Below are 25,588 nucleotides of genomic sequence, written 5' to 3'. Positions count from 1 at the left end.
GAAGTAAAGTGTCCTCTAGCCCTGGGCTCCAGAAACTGAGATCTGGGTCCAGTTCCTGCCCTACTCTGAGCCTGAATCAAGCCCATCCTTCTGTGTGGCCAAAATGATAATAACCAGGAGAGCAAGAGTGACTGTGTCCCAAAACAGTTTCCCGTTAACACTCATGAGTCAGCATCTCCTCTGATGTGGGGGTGGGAGCTTTGTGTCTTTCCACTACTGGGCCTGGCTCTGTGCCTGCCTCATAGAGCAAGCTCCTCAAGCGCTATTGGAATGAAGAGTGACAGTAACGCATGGATGGATGTGCAGTGTAGTCTGAAAAAGCTCCAGGTTGGGAAAGGAGCCAGGACTCACACACACAGTGCTCTGCACCCCATGCCCTGGAGTGATCAAGGTGCATCTCCAGCAAAAGCAAAATGGGAAACTGCCTTGGAGTTAGGGGCTAGAGGCTTGGATTTGGTTTCTTAATGGTGTGACCAGTTTTGGGATTGGTAAAAGGAGCTCAAACTAGTCTCACTGCCTACCTTGGTTGAAAAATGGGGAGTCTGCTGCCATGGGCTAGCCTTATGTCCTGGCTGATAAGGCGATGGGTATTGAGTGTCCCTTTGACTTGGTGGCTGCTTATAGGGTGATTAACTCTACTTAAAGGCTCCTCTGTTCTACCACATTGGGGATATCTCTCCTAGTTGCTAGGGTCTACAGGTGATCACTAGTACATCTGATTCTGGCCAACTCTACTCAGACACCACCCACAATCAGATCCAGTGCTCTTTCTAGCCTTTGTAAAACTGACCAGTCCCTTGTCCCATCACGGCAAGGTCTTATGCTTCCTGCAGCAGCCTGAATGTTGTGTGCCCTTCTAAAATTCATACACTGAAGTCTGAACGCCCAAGGTGATGGTATTAGGGACCTTTGGCTTTAGGTTATGGCATAGCCCATGTGAATGGGATTAGTGACCTTATAAAAGAGGCCTGAAGGAGCTTGTTTTTGTCCTTTTTACATTAAGTGAGGTTATCAGACACCCTGATCTTGGGCTTCCTAGCCTTCAGAATTATGAGAGATAAATTTCTGTTGTTTATAAACTACTCAGTATCTGGCACTTTTGTTACAGCTGCTAGAACAAATTAAGGCACTCATTGAACATGGTGTCAATTCCATGATAGATACCAGGTCAATGAGTATTTCTTTCCAGATCAGGTACATCTAAAGGAGGCCCTCCAAAGCCTTAATTCAATAAGATGGAGGTTTATGGTGACATATCCATCCCTCTCATGGGAGAAAGATGTAAGAGAGTTGGAGCAAAGGGACCTTCTTGAGAGCCTCAAAACCAAAATAAGGTGCCCACTCATTCTGCCTCTAGCCAGACTGAATGGAGAGGGCTTCCCAATAGAATGTCCTCCTGTCTGGCTTTCTTCCCTTCCTCCAGAAGTGACCTGTGCAGGCCAAGTACTTAGCACATTCCCTGGAATGAAGGAAAGTTGCTGAGGTTATTAGTGGTCCCTAATGATATTTGCATAGATTAAGAGACTTTAATGCAATCACGAATGCCACAATCCCAAGAAAATAATGAAGAAATCCATTACAAAGTCATAAAGTAACTAAGTCAATATAGTAATAACTTGATCCTGCTTAGGAATAATTGCATTTCCTGCTGCAAGGCGATTTTACAATGTGCACCATTTTCTGGACACTTTTATAAATTTCACCTTTGTTTGAGATAATTAATTAACAAAATAAAAAAAATGCTGCTGGTATTTTATATAGTAAATTAGTCATTAGTCTAAACTGGCAGGCTGTAATAAAACTTATTAAGATGGATGTGCTGGGATTTCTAACTTCTTTTTAAGTGGCCTGTAACCTTCTCACTGGCAAAGCTTGGGGGCTGCCTGGTGGCAGCGGCTCAGGTGAAATCAGCACCAACAAGACCCCACGAAATGTGGTTGGGGTGAGGAACGGGGTGGAAACCCAGTCGCAGATTTGCTGGGCTCATGGGAATCCCTGGGGGACTTATACCTGCTTCCCCAGGTTCCTTCAGTCACTGTGTTAGTTTTGTAGTGCTGCTGTAACAAACTACCACAACTGGGTGGCTTAAAGCAACAGAAATCTGTTCTTTCATGGTTCCAGAGGCTGGAGGACAGAAATCAAGGTGACAGCAGGGCTGAGTTTTCTCTGAGACTCTAGGGGAGGATCTTTGCCTGCTTCTTCCTCCCCTCTGGTGTTTGCCAGAAAGTCTTGGCTTTCTTTATTGTGTAGCTGTATCATACCAATCTCTGCTTCCATTGTCACATAGTGCTTTCCCTGTATGTTCTGTGTTTTCTCCTTTTCTAAGAACACCAATCACATAGATTTAGGGCCTATCATAATCCTGTATGATCTCATCTTAATTTGATTACATCTGCCAAGATCCTGTTTCCAAATAAGCTCACTTTCACAGGTTGTGAGTAGACATGAATTTGGGGGACACTGTTCAACCCAGCATAGGCACTAAGGGTTACATGAACTTTGCCCTTATTCCCCCATGAAGAAAGGAATAGATGGAGTGACACTGAGGTACTAATGACCACCAGACAGGCTGCAGGCAGGGGCTGGCTATTGAAAACACTTGGCTTCCCAAGAAGTTATTTAACAGGCTACAGGGGACCTGTGGACCTGTGCAATGGTCATCACCACTTCATATCTCTGGGTATTTCTCCTGGATAAAGAGTTCATAGCTTCCATCAGATTTTCAAAGGAGCCTGGGACCCCAAAGTGTGCCTGATTATCATGTGAAACATGTGGCAGTCAGGGAGAAGGGAGGGAAGTTTCCAGAAAACGTTTGATACCCTCCATCCCAACCAGGTTGGGGGTCAGGTTATGGGGTGCTAGAAGGGAAGCTATTGAATCTGTCTTCTGCTGTGCAGGGAAGGGTGGGACAGGAAAGGAACTCCCGTGCTTTTGCAACTGGAATGACAATTTCACTGGGGAGATGTCTTTGGATTTTGAATCTATTATCCAGCACCTCATCCCACAGACCAGCTGTGGGTCCTCAGCATTTTTGATCAGCTTCTGTACTCCCCCATTCCGTGAAGTCCTTGATAAGAATGCAAAAAGGAGGGTGACAACGACAAAGGCCATGGCCATAGATGTCACCAAGGACCTCCCTCCCTGCCCACCCAGCCCTAAGTTACCTGGGTAACTTTGCGAGGCACCCTCACTAAGTGACAGTGTCAGGTGAGACACTGCTTCTCTGTGTATACATGGGACATCCCTTATCAAAACAGATCCCCAGTTCCCTTACTCTGAGTAGAACCTGGTAGCTCCTAAGCTACCATCATGTCTCCCGAAGTTCTCTCAAGCCACCAATTTGAAAAATTTGTTCCAGAACTTTGTCGAAGGTTGTATTCCGTATTGCCAGGCTGCTGATTATTTTTGTTGTTGTTGTTGTTTGTTTGTTTCAACTCAGCCTCTTCACCTTTTAAAACTTAGACCTTTGTCCCTTTCTGGGCTCCAGAGAGTCTCCAAGATGACCCCCAGCAGCTCTAAGAGCCTTCAGACCCATCTGATTTGTGCTCAGAGTTTGCTCTGGCCTGGAGAGACAAGCTCATTTACCGGGCTCGATTTGATCTCCTTGCCTTCTTCAGATGCTAACTTTCTTTTTTGTAATATTTACCTACATTTCTCATCCTGAAGACCATTTCTCTTTGCTGGTGAGGATTGAAGAAATACATAAGTCAAACTCCTCTGATTTTGCCTAGATGTAGTTTAGAGTTTGCTTCCCCAGAAGATATAATTGGTGGGAAGACCCCAATACACATTCCAGGGGCACCGCCTTTGTCCTGTGGGTATCCATTTTTTGAGCCAAGGCAGTGAAGAACAGCCCTCCCTCTTCCCTTAGGGCTCTGATGTAAAGCAGGGAGGGGGCATTTCTTTAAGTTGTGCCTCACCTTCCTCTAGGAAGGGCTGTTCTGAAAGCCCCTGGTGTTTGGGGTCTTTCCTGGATGCTGCCTCAGCCCATCCCAGATCCCTGCTTTAGGGGCACTGGTCTCGGGGAGGGGGCTCTGTCTATTTTGGAATTCCTGCACTGAGCCAGTCATCAGAGATGACACTATTGTTGTATGAAGGAAACTGAGACCTACAAGAAGCTCACCCAAGGTCGCAGTTAGTGGCACTGGAATGTGATCCAACTCATATCCCCATTGGAAATCTAGGGTGGGCCAGAGGAGTCCTACAGAAGTGGGACAACCAATTATCACCCTTTGCCCAGGGTTATTTCCTACTAGCATTGGACAGTGAGAGAGGAATTTAGGCTTGAGGTGTGGCATGTGTCCTAATTCATCACTAAACAAGCTATGCAGCTTGTATCACTTTCCTGGGTCTTTAACTTCTTTTGTGTATACAAGCCTATGAGATTGCTGTGACCAGCTCACTTGGGGAGGGATCCCTGCAGGGAGCCGCTGAAGCCCTTGGCATGCACAGGCACACTACTCCTGGTCCCCTCACTCCCTGCCACTCCCGCTGTCTCCTTCCTTTCTCCCTGTCCCCTGCAACAGTCCTCATGCCAGCCTTTTGGCACACTTACGGGCACACCTGCCTCTTGGCTTTGCCATTCAGCTATCTTTTTTGTTTTAAATGAGCCAGTGACCATAACATTGATTGCCCAAACTGGGACTCTTGTTAGTCTGAAGGGAAACAGTATTAATAGTTCAGGACAATGGGTGATTGCAGACCTGCTGTGGCATATTGGGACTTTCAGGCATTCTACTTTCGTACTATCAGCCTTCCGTTGCTGGTGGTAGTTTGCCTCCATCTTGAAAGCCTAATGGCTTTCTGCTGCTCCTCCATCAGCCCATACTGATGACCCACCCATGAGACAGCATCATCCTGTCTCTTCCTGTTTCCTAATGGAGGCTGTCAGACTGTCCAGGTGGGCATGGTAAGTGTTCTAGGAGTGGTTAAGTCAGTAGTACCCAGGGAGCAGAATGTCTCCTTTAGCCTTTTCCCACCCACAGGGACCTGGTCTGGGCCAGGTGAGGAACACATCAGACTGAGATAGACTCTCTAGATGGCTCACCTACAACCATAAAAGGAGATATGATAACGAGGAGGATCTGAGGGGAACGGGGGAGGCAAAGGCCAGGCAGCCAAGTAGGGCTGGGAGGCTAGTAGAGAGACAGCTGAAAGGGGTGAGATAAGAACAGGGTTTCTTCCTTCTCTGTCCTGCTCTTCTGTCCATCATGGCCACACAGAACATTATTTGCTAGGTATAGCACTTGGCTGGAACTGGGAGGCCCCTACCTACTGGCTACCAAGGGTTTTGAGTCCTATCATCAGTGTGTCATCTCTTTGCGGGTAACCATTGCTTTCTTCAGAACTCCCTTTTAAAATGCAAAATCACTTTATTCCAACATCAGTCTCTAACTTTTCCACCTGCACTCCTCTATCAGAGCAGTTCCCCTCCCTGCAGCTGCCTCAGAGTACCCCACAAGGGTAAGGGACCATTTTTCCTTGGTGGGTGAGTCTTCTTAGGAAGTTGACTCCTATTTCTGTCTGGGATATGCCATACTTGTAAAGCCTATTTTTTAAGATATAATTTGTAAACAGTGAAATATGCAAAATTATACATGTGTAATTTAAACAGCTTTGAAAATGTGGATACACCCCCTACTGCTCCATGAAGACAGAGACAGAAAGTTCTCCCCAGAAAGTTCCCTGGACACTGTCTCTGCACTTGTCCACCAGTGTTTCATGTTGCCTATATTGAAACTTCATTAGTTATATATCTGTTTGGCCTGGCGGCCTTCACTCAGCGTGACATCTGTAAGATTCCTCCATGTTTCTCAGGTCATCCAAGGGACCAGAAGCCCGGCTAGGTGAGCAGCAGCCTGTCTTGACTAGGTATTGAGTGGAGCCTGCTGGGTGTTTTGGAGCCAGGAGTCCCTTTGGTCAGAGGTACTGCCACTGATGGCTTTACTGTTAACTGTCCCCTCTCGTGGCCTGTGCTGGGCCTCACTCCACAAATAGGCTGAGGGTTAGCAGTGTCAACTAGAGTTGAGGTGGGAGACCTGAGAGGCTGGGGTCTAAATCAGGGTGGCTATAGCTGAACCCTGGGGTCTAGGAGCATCTGGAGAGTTGGAAAAACTGTCCAAGGATCTGTAAATGCTCCCTCCTCCAGGGAGAAGGGGTGTGGCTTTTCTTCTCGTGCCAGGATCATGCCGTTAGCTGTGTCCATGCCTTCTGCATCACTGCAGTGACCTTCCGTCCCCTTTTTCTACCTGACCCACTACATGCTGTCTCCACACAGCTGCCAGAGCTAGACAGGGCATGCTGCTACTCTGCTCAAGCCCCCTGGTGGCCTCTTGCTTCACTCTGAATAAGATGGAGTCTTTAAAATGGTCTACAAAATTATACAGGATCTGCCCCATCCCCTGCGTATATTCCTGCTGTTCTACCATAAGCTGAGCCTCTTCCTGACCTTGAACACTGACTGACAAGCTGTCATCATCTCTTCCCATTGAGTCTCTTGCACACAGCCTGCCCATTTCCCTAACTCATATGTCCCAGGAGGGCAGGGGTCACTCTGTTCTTTGCACAGGGCCTGACAGACAGCTGTGCTCCCTAACCTTTTTGGAACACTTAAACGGATGGATGCAAGCCCATTCTTGGTTTCCCAAAGGGGTCTGTGACCCAGAAAGGTTAAGAACCTCAAAGCAGGACCAGAGCAGACAGGCCAGTGTCTAGCCAGGACAGAGGGCTCTGTGGGGAGCTCCCTCCCAGGCCTCCTGCCATCACCATGGGAGAGGTAGGACTGGCTAGGTGCCCTGGGCAAAGAAGCTGTGGGAGATCTGAGTACAGCAGATGAGAGGAGGGGGCCTGAATCACCAAGCTGGTCCAGGTGCTCCTAAAGGCAAAACAGATGGGTCTCTCAAACTCACTTGTTGCAAAGATTTTCTTGATTTCTATGTTATTTTACTGTGTCCATGCCTTAGAAGTGAGGGGTGATAAATGGAGTGGCCAGAGGCCCAGTCACTGGGTCCTGGGATACACTAGCAGAGAACTGGAACCCTGCCCTCCTGGAAGGAGGGTATGAAGAAGGGGAGGGACTCCAAGGCTGAGAAACCTGGGCTGCAATGAACGGTGGGCACCGGTGGATTGGGCTGTCTCCCACAGTGCCAGCCAGCACCCTGCCTCACTCCTCCCTGTATGTCATTTAATGTTTGCAGTTAAGTATTTACAGATATGTTCCCATGGCAACGGAGGCCTCAAAGTTACTCTCACAATTCTGTTTTCTCAAATGTGTTTCTCTGCTTGATTGCACAGAATTTTCTGGAAGCTGGCCAGGCTGAGTGAGTCACATTCCCAGCCCTGTGATCCAATGCCTCCTCCTGCTTCTCCACTCCCTTTGGAGTCCAGTGGGCTGACGCATGCTCTCCTGCAGCCTGTACTCCTCAGACCCAGAGCTTGGAGCTTGGAGCCCATAACCCTTCATCACCCGGATCTTCTGCTTACTGTGAGCTCCCCAATCACTAGGAAGTCTCCCCAGCTTCTCAGGCCCACAAAGCTCCACAAAGCTTGGAGCTCCCTAATGCTTTTGAGGTTCCTTGAAGGTGGGACCTTCCCTTCACCTCTGACCCTGGTACACGTAACCCCTGTTGTTATAGACATTGCTGATGGCATCCCATCGGATTGTGTGCCCCAGAACTGCCCAGATGGATCCCTATCCTGTGCATTCAGCCATTAATTTTCTGAGCCCCTGCTCTGAGCCAGCCACTGTAAAAGGTGACAAGTTACAGAGGGAAACAAAGAAAATCCCCATGTGCATGGATTTCATCTTTAAATTGGGAGAGGGGAACGATGATTAGCAAAGATCAGGGTAGAGATATGTGCCATGGACAAAATAAAAACAAGGTGGCAGATGGAACCCCTGGCTGGAGCTGCATGAAATTGGAAGTCAGAACACGCCTTGGTGAGAGGGACATAGGAACTGAGACATGGTGAATGGAAGTGGCATCTGGGGGAGAGAGGGCTGGCAGAGGGAATAGCTAGTGCAAGGGTGGGACAGGGGAATAGCCACAAGGCCAGGGGGCAGGAACAAGTGCTCAAGGGCTTACTGAGGCAGCAAGACTGAGGTAAGACTCCGGACTTCCCTCTCAGTGGGGATGATCACAGATTGTGATGGGGCCACTGTGTGCATGTAGAGTGGCGGGGAGGCACAGGTGGAGGAAGGCAGTCATCCCAGAGGCAGAAGAGGCTCAGAGAAGGTAGGGTATTGAGGAGAGGGGCAGATGATCAAGGCTGTGGGAAGTGAGGACTCCAGTATGACCTTCTGTGATTTCAGTGAGTCCCATTGCCTCAGTTAGAGGGAGGGGCCACTGCAGGTATCTCCCACCATCCCTGATAGCCACACATGCTCTTACTCCTGACTGATCCTTGTCTTTATCCTTTACCAGATTCAACATTACAAGAAGGCAGAGACGTGTGTGTGCGTGAGCATGGCTCTCTGTGGGGACCCAGTGCCCACTGCAGCATTCGCTGGCAAAACCACTGCCTCCCTCAGTCCCAGATTTAGAGCCTCCACCCCTGCAGGAAAGCTCCTGGGTGAAGGATGCTCCTGGAGGTGACTGTCCAGGGGGCTGCCTTGTGCAGGGCAGGGTATCGGGCCAGGTGGCTTCTCCCGCTCATCTCCACCCTGTGGTGGGGGCTCTCCTTTCCCATGCTGCCTTCTCTCCCTATTCCTTAAGCCCTGGGAGCCACCATCTGGGAGGTGCTTGAAGCCTCCTGTTGGCCCCTGCTAAGAGTGAGAGGTACTGGCTTTGCTAATGACTCCTTGAGTATCACCATTATAAGTAATTTAAGTCACCAACATTTAATTGATGTTATAAACACAATATTTATGATACAGTTTGGGAAACAATGTGTTCTCTTATTCCTATACATCATGGAACACGCAGGGCTCTCTTCAGACCTCTACCTTCTCCCTTCTCTGCTGTTCTGGTCACATCTGTCAAGTCCTCCTGCCTGCTCCAGGCCTGGGCAGGCAGAGGGAAGATGGCAATCTGAAAACTCAGTTGATCCAAAGAGCTGCACAGAGCTTGCATCATTTTGGTTTGGTTTTGGAATGTGTACTGACTTTCACGGAGTGAACAAGTTGGATACGTGTGGGAATTGGGGCCATTTAGGGAAAGTTCCAAGAATACACTGAAAGAACTGTCTGAGGTCCACTGACCACCTCTCCCTAGTAGGGATGAATGGAGTTCAGGGACTAATGATCCTACCTACCACTACATCACCTCCTTCTTCTCTCCTCTCCTGTGGCTTATATTGGCCTCATCCCAGTAGAAGGAGAAAATAGAGATCCTGTTGCTGCCAGCATGACTTGAGCCCCCTGAAGTACCTACTTTAAGGGGCCAGGAGGCCTCAACCTGTTTCTGTCCCCTCTAGCAAGCACTGCCTCAATTATCCCTCATATAACCCACTAGTGACAAGTCCCTGGAAGCCCCCTTCTGAGGAGGGCAGCTGCTGCACAAAGGGAAGCCTGGCATGAAAAGCCCTAGGAAGGAGGGGACAAACCAGAGACCACATCTGAAGACGCAGGAGTGACAGCCAAGGTAGCAAGTTTCCTGAGGTGGAAAAGAGGAGTGGGGGTGGGACATGGATTAGTGAGGATAGCAGCTTGGGGATGCTTCCAGGAGGGAGGCAGAGCAGTTTCCTACGGAATATGAGGACAGAGAATGTGGCCCTGAAGCATTGTGGCTATCTGTAAGTCACACCCTCCTCCAAGACCAGCTGGTGTGAGCCACCAGGGGGGCAGGAGTAGGGGCACCTGCAGCTATTGTACCTGACCTCCTCTACCAGCTGTGCTCCTGGTCTGCTATCCATCAGAATGGGCAGAAGTGGCAAGGAACACAAGCTGTCTGAGGGACCAGGTGCCTCAGCCAGCCAGGGCAAAGATGGAGGTGAGGGAGTAGGGAGTGGAGAAGGGCCCCAGTCTGCAGCAATGGAGAAGGGGGTTCTGCAGGTTGCTAAGCAAGTGGCAAACTGAATGCTGCATGAAGAAGGGAAAATGAGAAAGCAAAACTGGAGGAGGATGGGAAGGAACTACCCCAAGCTCTATTGTTCGCAGCCCTTTCTTTGGTGGTGTTTCCAAAGAACAAGTTCAGGCTGCAGGCTGGGGACAGAGGCACAGGTGAGTGGAGCTGTGGGCAGAACCTATTGCTTCTAGAGATTCAGGCCCCTAACATTAAGGTTGTGAGCAAGGGCGGGCTGTGTTCCCTCCTCTGGCCCTCCAAGGCCCCCTGCGAAGCTTCCTCTGCAATGGGGAGAGATTAACCTTTGAAATCCACGCCAAGGGCTCCTTCCTTCACTCCCCACTCCTCACTTCCCCCAAAAAGGAAAACAGTCGTTGAAATTGAAAAATGGTGCTCAGTGAAGGGTTTAAAGACATTTTGAATTTAAAACATATTTTAAAGGTCATTTTCAGCAGTAATTATGTTATAATGGTGGGGCTCTTAGCAAAAGACGGAGTCCCGCAGTAACATTAGAGCAAATGGGAAGCAGCCAGAGCCTGAGTTTCCTTCAGCCCTTGGGTGGGTAAGGGTGGAGTGGGGAGGAAAGTGGGCACAGCACATCCTTCCAGAGCCAGTGAATGACTCACCCGTGGGTCCCCAGGAGCAGGGAACTATACAGTTAAATTTGGCCCTGGCATGGAAGTGTCCTACAAGTAGTCCTCTCTGGGGCTTGCCACATCTGGGCTCTTGGGACCCTCTGGGAGACAGTCTGCAAGTTTGGCCTCCTGTCTGAGGGGACATACTAGCCCCCATGCCACGCCCTTTCCTTCGGTTTCCAGACATAGTCACTCTAGGGTGTTCCAGGAAGCAGGCTCCCCAATCTGGGGCCATTTCCAGTGGGGTGCCAGTCACCCGCCAGCAAGGAGCTTGTGTCCTATCTCTGTGCTTCCTGCTGGGTGATTGTGGATTACATTTTTGGAACCGGTTGAGGACATGAATCCACTGGCTACTTATTTGAAGGCAACCTTTTCTATCCTATATCCCCAACTAACCCACCCCTACCCCACACCTTGGCCTACTTCCTCCCTCTCTGAGAGTATATCCATCTTTGCCCAAGGCCAGACCCTCACAAACACTGCACGGAGACTTGTTGAAGATGCCACACTGAAAACACGTGTGAGCACCTACTGTTAATTAGAGATTCTAGAAGGGATGACTAAGGGTTAGGGGCTGGTCAGACCCCAGAGCAGTCCATGAGAAGGCAGGTGGATGAAAATGCTGGGCAGAGGGCAGTGGGGAAGAGATGAAGCTGCCACTGTAGGAAGAGCCCAAAGGGCTATTGAAGGTGTTGGCCACTGTAATCTGGGAGGGCTTCCTGCAGAAGGGGCCAGGAGCACTGGTGGGCCCGAAGACAAACCAACAAAAGGATGAAGAACCCCAGGGCAGCTCGGGCCTCAAGCTGTGGCGCTGCCAGACCAACTGGGAAGAGGCAACCCTCTCTCCAGCTCCTGCCAGGTCCGCAGAGCACTGGCTGTAGAGTGAGGAGCCCAGAACCAAAGGGCCTGGGGACTGTGTCCTCTATGCACCGCCCAACCTCAGCCACGTGGTCCTGGTGGGCTTCTTTAGGGGGAGAGGCACTCAACTTGGCGTCCCCCACCTGTCTCTGTGAAGGTGACAGTTGGTGCGGTGTAGTGGGGAAGCATGGTGTGGTGGAAGGGAGGACTGGGGCGCAGTTGGGGGCCAGGAGTGGGCGACAGAGCGCTGGGGAGGGGCGATGGGAGGGGTGTGTGTGTGGCTGGGACGGAGCCCTGGAGGCGCCCGCAGGGTGCAAGGGGCAGGGGGAGGCGAAGGGGCGAAATATAAAAATATCCGGGAGAGGCGCAGCGGCGGGCTACAGTGTTATTAAACTAAAGCATCTTATAAAACTCGAGCCATTAATAACAGGCTGCTGCCACGTCGGGGTAATTTATTCAAATTGTGGGTCCGGGATGGAGGAGCAGATGTTTCAGAGCTGCTGGTGTCACTGAATGAGTTCCAGGGGAGGAGGCGCAGGCAGTGTTCTGGTGGGGGCCCAGCCCCACCCCCTCACACCTTCCAGAATGTCTCGGCATTCCACCAGGAGAGGAGACCCCACCCTAGGCTGCTGGAGGGAGGAGAGGTCTGGCAGGCCCTGCTAATTTAGTTTAACAACTGCCAGGGTAGAAAGCTAGGGCTAGGGACAGGACGCAGGTCCCCTGTGAAGAATGTTTCTGCTCCCCTCCTGGCCTTCTTGCAGGTCCTGGCCAGGTCACTGCCTATTCCTACCATTTGAAATGCAGTCTCCTACACAATGCCATTCATGCTTTTCCAGACCCCCAGTGGGGAGGTGTTGGGAGCCAGGTAGCCTGGGAATCAGAGGCCTACCTTCTTCCTAGCCACTCCATCCACCAGCTGATGACCCAGCACATGAACCCTTGAGCCTCATTTGCTTCATGTATACAATGAATGGAGCAATAATACCTAAGTCATGGAGTTGGGGGAAAGAAACACAGACACACAGGAAGCTCCTGGCCCCTGGGGTGGGGTGGGGGGCTGTGAAAGTCAGCTGGTTTCCTGTTAGCACCTGGTGACACTTATTATGGTCTACTCAGTGGATTGACTGTCTTTTCTTCTGGTTGTTTCATTGATTTTACCCAAGTCCCCAGCGAGACTGCGAACTCTCCATAGCCAAGAGTCTCCTTGACATCTGTCTCTGTAAGGGTATGGAGTGCCAGAAATGGACCCTCACTCGGTGCTTTCAGAAAAGTCAGTGTATTGGGGCTGGATGGATAGTGGCCCGTGGCTTTCTGCCCTAACGGGGAAGACTCACCAAAGCTCACAGAGGCCTGCCCTTGGATTCAGCTGGGTCCCTTAGGCCTTGGTTAATCCTGAGTCCTGTTGGGGGATTGGAGCCTTAGGCTTAGGGTCTGATTCCAGACCCTAAGAAAGGGAAAGAGTCAGTCAGCCCTGGGTACCTGCCAAGACCTGGAGGAAAGTAACTGTAGATGAAAGCTCTTTCTGGCAAGGCAAATATCACTCTGTGGCGCCATCCCCAATTCATTCCTCCCCTTGGAGTATCTAATGCTGGCAGAGGTGGAGTGGGGGGAACTGCTCTGCTCCAGTCTTCATTCCTATGAATCTGAATCTCTTTCGGCTGGGTGTGTGACTTCATGGTGATTGTGTCAAACCATACTTCTTAACCCTTCCTCCCAGGAGGGCATTCAATCCAGAGGGGCCCAACCAATTCTTAGCCCCAACTCCCAACTACAATGAAGAGAGTTTTCTCCTCCTGTCTCTGTTTTGCAGACCAGAATGACTGCTTACTGAGTGGGTTTGAAGCAGGGTCCAGTCTAATTAAGGGGTCCCAGCCTTATGTTTGGGCCCATGCCCACAGGTGACAAGAGACCTTCAGTAGACCCTGATAGCGTGCCATGGTGAGTGACAGGTCAATAAAAAGAAATGTCCCAGTTGGAGGCAGATTCACCTCTTCCCATGGACCCAGCCTTGATGGTGCCATCATACGTGAGGAGAGATCAAGGAGGCCCTACAGTCCCCCACATGGCCCTACAGTCCCCCTACATGGCCCTGACCTCAAATGACACCAATAGAGTGATGTTCTGGTGGAGATAGATGGCTCAAGCCAAGTACACTCTTGATGGGATAGCACCAGTGACTCTGTTAGAGGTGGGGGCCCAGGGAAAGGGCAGAGGGTCTCCTTTGCCACTTCTCTGGTCTGACTACCCTGGACCTGGGGACTGATAAGGAAACTGTTTTTCAGGAGCCTGGGGTGAGATTGAGATGGACCCCAAGACCTCCCTGGGGAGCGGTTGGGGAGGCAGGAAAGTGTGATGGCTGTCCTCTGAAGTGCCTCCTGTCTGCCTGGCTGGGAGGGTCAGTGGCAGCTGCTCACCCTGTGGCTCTGCTCCTGGCAAATTGGACCTGCTCACAGCTCAAGGTTCATTTCCAATGAAGGAGAAAGTGCAGCCCCACACTCACAGGGCAATCAGCACACTCTGTGATGAATGGAGCCCGTGTCACTCAGCGAAAATGAATATTTCTTTGCGATAATGGCCAGATGGTAGCAACTCTCCGATCCAAATTAAAACATGCATGATAAATGCCAGGAAAACAGAGGAAGACAAAACCCCAACCTGGAGTGAATTCTCTCTATAAATCTTCCCCCCGCGGCCCCCTCCCCCCCACCACAGCGTCCCTGCTAATAGCCATTAAATTATTAAGATGTGCTGCAAGGAGAATGCCAATGTCAGTGGCACCGGCCCCACTGCCCACCCCCACCCCTGCCTGTAGGGCTTGGGGGTGGGGAGAAGAAAACGAGGGCTGCTTCTAGACCCGCAGACAGTCTGCAGGGCAGAGCAGGTTCCTGTTAAAAGACACAGGTGGGAGACTGGCATCATGCAAGGCCTGGTGTCCAGTGGGCCTCTGGGGATGACAGACACGCCTGCCCTCAAGAAGGACACAGTCTTCACAGATGAGAAACACCCATGCTTGACTTTACGGTGCACACAGAGGGCAGGAAAGAAGCTCTGAGCTGGGAAGCCAGTGGGGAAGAGCTAAGCAGACAGTCTCACTGGCTGGACTGACCAGGGTTTAGATGATGAGTGCAGCCAGGCAGCTGAGGAGGGTCAGAGAGGACTGTCCAAGGGGAGTATGGGCCTAGTGTTCTGAAGGCAGCAGGTATTAGGCAGGGCAGGAGTGGCTTTGAGGTCTATATTTCATGGTGACAGAGGGCTCTTGAACCTATGGCTTAATTCGCATGCCCTCTGCCCACCCCCTTGTGGCAGAGGTGCCTACTCCTCGCCTCATGGTGGAGGTCTTTCTTTGGTACCCTGACACCCTGTCCAGGGCCTGCATCTACACAGGTCTTCTAGCTCCCACTCCCAAAGGGCATGAGTGAGGAGTGGGAGTTGTCCATCCTGCAGCTGGTGGTCCAGCCTCATCCTCTGTGGACCTGGTGGTCAGCACAGATGCTGAGAGAACTCTGGGGGTTGGCAGCCCAGCACAGCCCAGCCCAGTCCTGTGGGGAGCCAGCAAGGCGTGGAGGCCTCCCCAGGACTGAAGCATGAAAACTGATTACTGGCTGTGTGGTCTTGGGGAAGTCACCCCTTCTCTGTCAGCTGTTGTTTCCCCTCTCCATAAGTGGGGTGATGTCTAGCCACCTGTGCAGGGTCACTGCAAGACTCAAGGCACACTGACTGGAAGCTCTGGATGACTGAATGACAGGACTGAGGACTATTTGTCTCTAATTATCTACATTCAGAGCTCTGGAAGTACTCACTGGTCCTCTGTACTCCATCTGCCCTGGTCAGGCTGGAGTAGTAGCAGGTCCAACAGGGACTGTCTGATCTGGAGGAAGCACAGGGAGCACGAATAGAGAAATAAGACATGATAATTCATGGGCCTAAATGCTTGGGCCAAAGGACCAGGAGAGACAAGATCCCCAGACTCAGACTGCATGCATGTGAGCATAGTTGTGCATGCCCTGGAATGCAGGAGCCATTAGACCGCAGTGCACCAAATATGGGTCTTCCTATTCCAGAAAGTGGACTCGTCTCTCCAGAGAAGCCAATTATTTTTTTAAATTATTTATTTTTTAGTTATAGGTGGACACAATGTCTTTATTTTACTTTATGTGGTGCTGAGGATCGAACTCAGTGCCTCACACATGCTAGGCAAGCGCTCTACCTCTGAGCCACAACCCCAGCCCAGCCAAGCCAATTCTTTTGTGATAATATTTAAGAATGTCAGATGCCATGTGTTTGTCTTGCTTCTCTCTATTTTCACGACTTTGTCCATGATACTGAATCTAAATGCTCCCTATCATCCCCATTGTCATCACCTCCAGGAAGACATAAAGCTTCCTTGTCCTGTCCCATTCTGGAAATTCATGTGATCAATTCATCTCCAACCCTGGGCATATACTTTCTATTAGCACTTGGTTCATCTAACCTTGTCAGACTCCCCACCCTACCACCTCCCCTCTTCTCCCATGAACTAGACTCTAAAAATAAAATGATAACTGAGCTGGGAAGCCACTGGGGAAGAGCTAAGAAGACAGTCTAACTGGCTGGACTGACCAGGGTTTGGATGATGAAGTGCCATTAGGTGCCATCAGGGGAGATGCCACCGTTCTCAGACTGTTCTACCTATGGTGGCTCAGGGGAAAAATGACATCGCTTTGCAATAGGAGGATGCAGCTCTCAGGGTTGGGCAGCCTGACAAGGAATTGGAATCAAGGAACCTGGCTCTGAAGCCCAGCCCTGTGCCTGTCCACCTCCCTACTCTGGCTCTCCACCATGTAGCTGAGAATTCCCCAGACTCCTGTTTCTAAAGCATCACTTCTACCATGTCACTTGCTTGCCCAAAGGCCTCAGATGGCCTCCCCTGCATAAATACCTCCATGTAAAATAGCTTCTGGGACTCAGGGTTCTCATATCATGTCTTTTCTCATAGTAGATCCCCTTTCTGGCTATGGAGGTGCCCTGCACCTGCCCGGACTCAGATCATTTTCCTAGCCTGGAAGCTTTACTCTTGGAGAGCATCCTTTGAGGGCAGGCAGGTGCTGCTTCCTCTCAACTCTGGTACTCACTGTCTCTTCCCACTCTCCCCTCTCCATGCCCTTGTCACGCCCATGCTGTTATCAGGCTGTACTCCGTAGGGTGTGCCGGGACATTGGACACATGACACCCATGCTAGGGTTCACTCAATATAGCACTGAGGACAGCTTGGCCCAGAAAGTTCTCACTGTGAACTTTCTCATCTAACCCATCTTTCAAGAAGTGGGATCACGCTCCTCCTTGCTGACACAGTGCTGGGGACGGGATGCCATAGGATTGGTGATGGGCTGGGACACCAGAGGGGGCCTGGTTCTCTTTCTCTGTCATTCCTATTCCTGGGCACACAGGCAGGAGGCAACTTTTAAATATCATCCAGAAGGCCATTTGCTATGATTAATATCCCATTTCCCCCGAAACAGTCCTTTGCTAAATTAGCCAGGGCCAGAGGGAATTTGTGGAGGAGCTGCGAGTCTCAACTCAACTTTCCCAACGCATTAAAAAAACTTCAACAACAAAATGCAGATCAATCAACACCCCCTCCCCCAGCTGAAAACCCAAAGTCCATTTAAATTCAGCAGGTTTGCAGTTAATTATATTTTCGCACCTATGGCGGGAATTACAGATGTATTTATAATGTGTTGTCTGCCCCTCTGGAGCCTTCTTGGCCCTCCCTAGGGACCCTTCCCTACCAGCCACTTCCCTCCCCAGACACAAAGACCTAGCTTCACGCAGCTGCTATTTGGGTCCAGTTGTGTAAACTGCAGAGGGCTTCCTGGATTTTTAAAAAACTATTTTAAAAAGGGATTGGATAAATAAGCCAAAGATTCCTTTAAGTTTTTAGTTAAAAAGAACAGAAATTATTGAGAACAAAACCCCAGGGCAGGGCGATGCTATCCCAGGATGTAGAGAATGTTGGAAATACTTAAAAAATGGGAGGAATGGTTGTCAGATATATGATAGAACTTCCTGACCATCAGGGAAGCCTTGCCCTGGGTGGTCAACCTGGACCTGGACTGGTCATTAGGTGTCTAATCTGCAGCCCTTCCAAATCTCTCAGACCTGGCTGGGCCCACAGCGGCTTCTTTCCCAGGCTGCTCCCAGTGTACCCCAGACTGTCTATGCTGTGCTGTCTTAAGCTTCACCTGAACTTTTCAAGCTGAATACTATAATGTCTTTCCTTAAATATCAGTCCAAAATAAATCTAGAAATTAAGTATGCAAATAATCTGCTGGGACATGGGTTTGGGATGTTTCAAGGAACCATGGGGCTTGTTCATGACCTATTGTACAACTTGAGAAATCTCAGGAGGGACGGGATAGGACAGGCAGAGAAAACAGGAGTTCTAATTCCTGGAAAAGAAGACTGAGAAAGACTGTGGTGGCTTTGCTACTTGATAAAAAAGGGGAGGGGCTGGGTGAGAGGCAAAATCATGGGTGGAGTTAGGGTGGTTCCCAGGTTCCTGTTCGGGTCAGTAGAACCATTAGCTCTCTCCAGCCAAGGTCCCCGTGGTTTGCCATGATGCCTTCTCACCCAGGGTCCCAGAGCAAAGACACAGCCCTGGAGAAGGAGGGTGGTGCCGTCTCAGGAGCTGAGCAGGCCCTGGTCTGGAACAGGGTCTGGTGGGGAAATGAAGAAATTCATTCCCTAAGGTTTCGGTCCCTTCTTCTTCAGGGGCCTCTTTGGGACCTCGGTCATCAGACACCTTCTCATCCCTCTGGGCTGGGCTGGGTCCGCTCTGCTCTGCTCACCCTGATCTTCCTAGAAGGAGGATGTGCTAGGCCAGGATAGGGCCCTTTTTCCTTACTGATTCAGGAGAATTTTAGATTAGTCTTCACCTGGCCTTCTGCTTTCCAAATCTCTGACGCCCCTCCTGCCTGGCCTGAGGGCTTCCTCGGCAGAACCCTGAGGGGTTTCAGCTCCCCCAGGAGTTCCTGTCTAGACAGTCATTCATTGCCTCCATAGATTGGAAAATAGACACTTTTGTATATTGCGTTTTTATAAAACGGGACCAGCCTACATGTCCATTTCATCTGAACGCTGGCTAAACTGCCTTTCCAGTGTACAGAACTGAACAGCCAAGAGAGTCTGGAAGTGAGAAATGCAGCATTGGGAGGTCAACAATTGCAGCCATGGGTCTCCCAGGCCATGTCCCGGGGCCAGAACCATTGCAGGAGCATGCAGCTGCCCCACTTGGGCCCAATGCCCCTCAGCTGGTCCTCAACAGCCCCTCAGAGCCCGCATGGACAGCACTTGGTTTGTCTGTTTAGAAATAAAATAATGCTCGGAGGAGAGATGAGGAACTTAATAGGATTTAAAAAGCCACAGGACCCGATGGGGCTACAGATGGTGGAGGGGCTGGGAGGAGGGAGTCGGCCTGGGTTTATGGTGGGGAACGTGGCCTCCGGGAGGGCCTGGGAGCTGCGTCACACGCATTGTGTCCAACCTCATTAGCCGGCCCAGCGGGACTCTGCCACCACACCAGTGCTATGCAGTGAGGGGAAGGACACCCTGAAGATGCCGTTAAATGTACCAGGGGCAGCAAAAGGCCGAGAGACCGTGGCTAAATGACTTGGCCAGCACCTGCCTCCGGGCTCCAAGTGGAAATGGAGTAAATCATGGCTGTTGCATCTGCCCTAAACCTCTGATGCCTTCCTTGCCCTGCCCAGGTCCCACCAGAGACAAGTTAAGAGACAGGTACACAGAAATCAGAGAGAGAGGGGCACAGGCGTGCCAACTCTAGAAACGAAGGCCCACTGAGCAAATGGAAACTTCAATGGGATAGTTTAGCTCCAGGCAACTCTACAGGATTTGGGGAGGGTGGGTGGGGCATAAAGAAGTTTCTTCACCTTCTAGAAGCTTCCCTGGGATGTCTGCCTATAGTAGTTTACTACAAATACCTCTAGGAGCTCCCTTCATGGCTGAAGCTCAGGACTGCTCCCCACTGGTCCCTCTCCAGTCTACCCCCAGTCCTGTAGTCAGTGGGGGAAAACAGGATCTCATTATGGCAGGCGCAGCCCCTTCCTGCATTCATCTGACCTCCACCCCTGGCTTATGGGGCCTCCATCCAGATTCTCAGCCTCCCTTCCCTGAGCCTGGCAAAGGCCTCCCCAGAACAGTCCCCACTGGCCAGGGAGGAACTTGGGAGCTCCTTAGCAGCTTGTCCTTCCTTCTAATTTGGGCCTTACCTGCCACAGTCAAAGGTCTGTGTGAGCTGGTGACTGCTTTTGGCAGTGTGTCTAAGCAATTGTGCCTGATTCTGCCACAGAGACGACGAGCTGTATGTATTGTGCATGTGAGGGTTCCAGTTCCCAGACCTGGGGGTGGGGATGGCACACCCTGGAAGGCTGCATTCCCCTCAGGGAGGCTCCCTGATGCATCAAACCTGGATGTTTGAAGACAGTGACCTACCAAAAGTTGGTCTGGTTATTCTGAGACCCTGATGGGCCCGGCCTCCACTTTGCCTCTCATGTGGTAGGCCTAACCTCGCACTGGAGAAGAAGAACTGAGCTCCTGCCAGGACAGTGGCCTGCCAGCCTCAGGCCCTGCACTCACAGACCTCTTGCCCATATTCCATCCATGACCATTCCCAGAGGCCCTGTTCTCATGCATGTGGGCTGATGTGACCTCTAGAAGAAGGAGAATGGGCAGAGAAGCCCATTGATGGGCTGCAGCCTCCGGTGTGGTGAGGCAGAGGAAGCTTCCTCCTGACCTGGCCAGGGCCCCAACATGTTTCCTGAGCAGAAAATGCTGCTTACCGGCATCAAGTGCTACCAGAGGGAGCTGGGTGGAGGTCACAGGGGCATATGTATCCTATATCAAGTCTCTGGGACACTGTGTGGTTTGAAAGGGAAGTTCCCAGAACTGGGGTGAGGACAGGACTCACCAGTGAGCAGGGCTGGGGCCCACTTCCTGTGGGGTCATGTCCTTTCTTGCCCCTGCATTCTCCTCCCCCAACCCATTTTCTTCAGGTCTCTCTCTCTTCCTTCTGCTTGCCCCCCTCATCTCTCTACTGCTCTCACTTCCTTCTTTCTTCTCTTCTCTCCTCCTTCCCATCTCCCCTCACATCCTCCTTTTTGACCCCACTCTCCCCGCCACAGTCCTTCCACATTCTTCTTTCCCCTGTTTCTTTAATCTGTTTTAAGTTTTCCTCCCTACTCCCCTCCCAAGAAGTATTTAATGGATATTAAATTATTTTAAACCAACTTTCTTTAAAAAAAAATTGCTTGGTAATAATGCTGACTCAGGACCATCTCACTGTTTAATATTGAATATGCAATTAATAGATAGATGTTTAGGTTTGGCTCTCTTTCTCCCCTTTCTACCGCAGGAAGAATAAAAGAGCTGATTAATCTGGCTTGGGGCAAGCGTCAGTGGCAGGAGATATACGGGAGAAAGGAGATGAGGTTAGCAACTCCGAGTCAGAGAGCCATTGCCTCCCAGGCAAGTGAGGGACGACAGGGCTAGAGGTAGCGCTCAGCTGGGCTGCTGGGCAGAGGGCATTGCCCACCCCCTTCAGCTGCAGACTGGGTGGGGCCTTGTTCATGCCATTCTTGTTCTCTTCCAGGTGTGGAATCTCCCCTCCTTCAAGACCAGAATTGACCCTCTTCAAATGTCACTTCCTCCAACGCTTCTAGCTGTCCCTTCCTCGGGGCACCCATCTAGGACTACTGTGCAAGCTACCTGTGTACTCTTGAGATTTCCCTCTGACGCTGCATCCTGGTCCAGCTACCTGAACAGGGTGCTACAGGTGAGTCCCTGCATGCCTGGGTGACCAGGGACCCTGGCTCTGCTGTGCCTGCCTACTGGAGATGGTTTCCAGGAGAGGCCCCTTGCTCTGCCATTAGCCTCATGAGTCCTAGGTAAGGAAGAGTGAGGATGTACTCTTATTATCCAGGGAAAGAACAGAAGCAGGCATCCTACGCCAGGCAGACTTTGCGCACTCAGGCCCCTCACACTTGAGCCATCTTTACCCCTCAACTAAGTGGACCTGTATTATCAGCATCCTCGGGACAGGAAGGACTCAGTGGGCCTGGGGTGGTGTGTCTGTATCTTGGGGCATGACTCCTTCAAGCAGCACAAAGATGCCAGCCAAGCCCTGGTGTGTGAACTCCAGGCCCAGGCGAGCGGGGGACCTCAGCCACAGAGGCCTTGTGCCTAGTTGAGCAGCCTGAGCTAGAGGGGATGAGGGAGTGTTCTGGGAGGGGCAAGCAGGCCACCTGTGATCAGTCACATTACAATCCCCTCCAGCACAATTAACTCTCCAAATTTGTAAGTAGCTTTAGCTCATTTCATCTTTTGCCCTTAGTTTAACCCTGGTAAATTTTTGTAGTGGCGAAGGGTGAGGGAGAGAGAACTTCCTTAGTACCCTGCTGAGCTAAGGAGCAGAAAGACTCAAAGAGTAGAAAGTTCTAGGCCTGGGGAGGGTGGTGAACATGGGCACTTGGGTGACAGCCTAGGGTGGTGGGGACTTGCAGAAGAAGCCAGGAGCTCCAGGCCAAGAGGCAGCAGATGGTTGTGACTGATTTCCTTGTCCTATTACCTGGGCTCTCATGCTGGACCCACTAGGCCTGCCGGGGGAAGAGTAGGCTGGGAGACCTTGGGCAGGGAGCTGTATCCAATGTCACTTTTTCAGGGTACATTTCTCTGAGTGAGTGTGATGGAGTATTCTGGATTTTTAGACCCTTTCTAGGCAGTTCCTATTCTGTGGGAGTTTCCTCTGAGGTAGAAGGGTGGCCAAGGCCTCTCCCATTGCTGGAAAAGGCTGGAGCAGATGGTTCCTCCTTCTCTGTCCTGGTCCTTCCCGTGTGGCTGCTCAGCTTACCATCTAGTAGGGCTTTTGTGTGTGCTTGGGGTGGATCTTCTCACCACAGGCCAGGAGGGAGCGCCTCCTGGAGGGTCTTTGGACTGGTCCGGGACTGAGTTTCGTGCTCTGAGAGCACAATTTGGGGCTGAGGCTGGGCAGGGCCCAGTAGGCATGAGGCCCAGTAAGAGGTGGCAAGGGGCTGGCAGTCAGCAGGAGCATCAGGAAGAATGGTACCCGCGTCCCACAGGAGGCAAGGCAGGAAGGGAAGACTAGCAGGGGTCTGCAAATGGTTTCCTCCATTTGGCTGGTAGGTCTCTTTGTCTTTATCGGGTGAGGTGAGACAGGCTCTGCACCATGGGGCAGTTTGTTGCAGGAGGAGCCAGTACTTGGGTGGTAGAGGCTTGACATTTGGTGCTGGAGGTCTTCTTTAAAATTGTAGTGTGTTTGGACCCTATGGGGTGTGATGGTGGTGCTAGGGACAGTTCTGTGCCCAGAGTGGACCCAGGTTGCTCCGGGAACTGAGGCGAAGGTGAGTAGTAGCCATAAAGGCACTGTGACTCTAGAGAGGCTATCCCCTGGAAACAGAATTGCCTCTGGCTGGCCAGGGCTTCAGGGAGACAGTTCCTTACACCTGGGCTCTGCAGTGGGGCTTGGCTACCTCATGCCAGGCTCCGGCAGGCTCTGCATTCTGGGGCAAGCATTTATGGGTGAGACCATGTACTTCTCTGTCCACTGTTAATACAACCTCTCTGATTTTTAGTCCCATGTCAGCCTTGTTGTCCACCCGCCCCCACCGTAGCTATACCCACTCCAGCCTGCATACTCTTTGGATACAGCTACATCCACTGCCCACCTCCTGGTCAGGCATCTATTGGAATAGTCAACAGGGCTTTTCTTGACATCATGGAAGTGGACACGCCCTTTGGGGTGTCCAGGAGCAGGCAGAAAAATGCCTAAGACAAGTGACTTGTTTTCTTAGAGGCACAGACCAGCAGCCAGCTGAATCCAGTCTCCCCTTCTCCCACTGCCTATCCATATCAGTCACCCCAAACTCCAAAGCCCTGTCCCCATCCCCAACCATGAGGTCCCCAGAGAGACAGGAGGAGGCAGCAAGGAGTCGCTGCACCCGGACAAGAGGGAAGGGAAGAGGGGAAGTGAGGGGCAGAGACAAGTGGGCCCTCACGTGAAGGGGGCTGGCGCAGGCAGCTACTACCTCCTCGGCTCTCGCTGTCCGCGGGCTTCACCTGGATTGGCCGGTTCATCTGCAATAGAACACAGGGACAATGTTAGAGTGGGCCTGGGGAGGAGGGGACAGCACCCCACACTCACAGGTACATGGATGCAAGTGCTTAGACCACACCCACCCATACTCTGACCACACACTGAGGCTAACAGGCTCAGCCTCCCAAAGCTCCGCCCATCTCCCTTCACAGCACAGTGCCTGTAGGCGCCTTATTTCAGGGGGTTTCTCTGGATTGGAGAAACTTTGGGGGCTCCTCCTCCACTTTGAGCAGATCTTGTTAGCCAGATACCAGAATCCGAGGTGGACGGAATGCCTGCCCCATCTCCTACACCCACGAGGCTCTCATGTACCCAAAGCTCATCTGTGACCCAGCCCTGAGTCACTGAAGGCAGCAGGTTTTGCTGAATCAAGCTGGTTTCTGGTTGCAGACAGAGCCCCTGCTTAGGCCAGGGCATGGCATTGAGCTTCACTTCACCCTGGAAGATTTGACCTATGGGACAGGGGTGACTGAGGCAGAGTTCAGGGCTAGGGCTCCTGATTGCAGCCAGGGTAATCCCCTCAAGGTATGTGTGGAGTGGGCATGGCCACTTGTCTCTGGTGCTGTCTAGGTGCCGGCAGGACACTAGGGAACAGACTGACTCCCTAGGCTTGCTGGCTGCCGGCCTCTTGCCTGGATCCGTGTCAATGCCCCATTTGGGCCACTAGGGGTCTCTGAACTCCAAGCATCCTGGCTCTGCAGCCCATCTTCAGCCCTTGCCTGTTGTACCAGGGTGAGTTTGCCAGCCCTGCGTTCTCATCGTATTTCAGACAATAAAAATAATAGAAATCATGCCAAAGCATGTATTTTATGTCTTTGCCAGTGTTTCTGCCTGTCATGTCCCTCTAGATCTCTTATTGCATGTGCATTTCTTGCACCTTCTCAGACCCTTAGAGGCAGACAGGGCAGCAGGGCACCCCCATTTTAGAGATAGAGAAGCCAAGGCAGAAAGAAGGGCATGAGCTTCTCCACGCCGCCTGTGGCAGGAGGAGGCTGGGAACCAGGCCTGCCAAGGCTGTTTCTGTGCTTCCTAATGCACCTTTAGACTGGGCTGCCAATTCCCCTCCGGAACAGAAGTCGGGCCAGCCAGTCACAAGCTGCCGCCTGCCTTCCCGTCTAGGATTCAAAGTGAGTTTTGGCTGTGTCGAGACAACGGTGGTGGCGGGGGCCAGGGAGTGAGGATGCCTGTGACTCAGCAAGGTGAAGCCGAGGCCAGGGGAAGGGCAGAGCCATGGCAAGGAAGGACAGAAGCAGGAGGCAGGACGCAGAACAGACCGGGAAGGGGCACAGGGGGCCAGTCCACTGAGAGGGGCTAGGCTGTCATTATCTGCCACCAGGTCCCCACTCAACATTCCTGATGGAGTTGAGGGAAAGAAAGGTGCTTTGTATATAAGCTCTGGCAGCAGAGGAAATTGTCGTGTTAAAGCAAACCCCAATCCCTGGGAAAAAAAGAGGGACATGAAGATGTTTCTGGTTTCCCCTAAACCATCTCCTTTCTAGGTCTTGAGGAGAGAGTTTAGAAGGTCCACCAGGTGTCTGGCTAGGGAGAGGGGCTCCAGGGGGCAGCCAGGTCACTTCTGGTTTGCTTTTTGAAATGCAGCATCCCATCCTTTTCTAGATTCATCCTTTCTTCCAGGGATCTCCCTTCCTCCTCGTCTTCCCCCAAGCCTCCTCTACTCCAGGAGGGTCCCACGGTCTGGCCTGGATGCCTGGACACTGTTTGGGTCATCATATTCTCCTGCACATAATTCTACAGACTTCTTGCTTACGTAAGTTTACAGTTCTCTGAGGAAGGCATTATTATCTCCATCTTGCCAATGAGGAGACCTAACTGGGATTCAGCCAGGAGGGGCAGGTGCAGTGCTAACGATGTCATGTGATTGGCTGTCCTGTATTTTCCATCAGTGACCCCAGCTGCTCTGGAGGAGGGGC

The 25,588-nt window shown here is 51.4% G+C and overlaps 1 protein-coding gene across 13 annotated transcripts in view; it reads right to left on the bottom strand.

Annotated features, from left to right (window-relative positions):
* Celf4 (CUGBP Elav-like family member 4) overlaps positions 1-25,588 on the bottom strand; it is a 290,930-nt gene that overhangs the window by 40,645 nt on the left and 224,697 nt on the right. For 8 of the 13 annotated variants that reach the window (XM_027935569.3, XM_027935583.3, XM_027935572.2 and 5 more), the window contains exon 3: positions 23,590-23,638. In XM_027935569.3, coding sequence (XP_027791370.2) covers positions 23,590-23,638 — 49 coding nt within the window. Of the gene's footprint in view, positions 1-23,559; positions 23,639-25,588 lie in introns of all 13 variants that reach the window. The other 5 variants (XM_027935558.3, XM_027935559.3, XM_027935562.2 and 2 more) reach the window with 1 other exon arrangement.

The sequence above is a fragment of the Marmota flaviventris genome, chromosome 16, assembly GCF_047511675.1.
Source record: "Marmota flaviventris isolate mMarFla1 chromosome 16, mMarFla1.hap1, whole genome shotgun sequence".
Lineage (NCBI taxonomy): Eukaryota > Metazoa > Chordata > Mammalia > Rodentia > Sciuridae > Marmota > Marmota flaviventris.
This window is presented reverse-complemented; position numbering and strand designations above follow the sequence as displayed.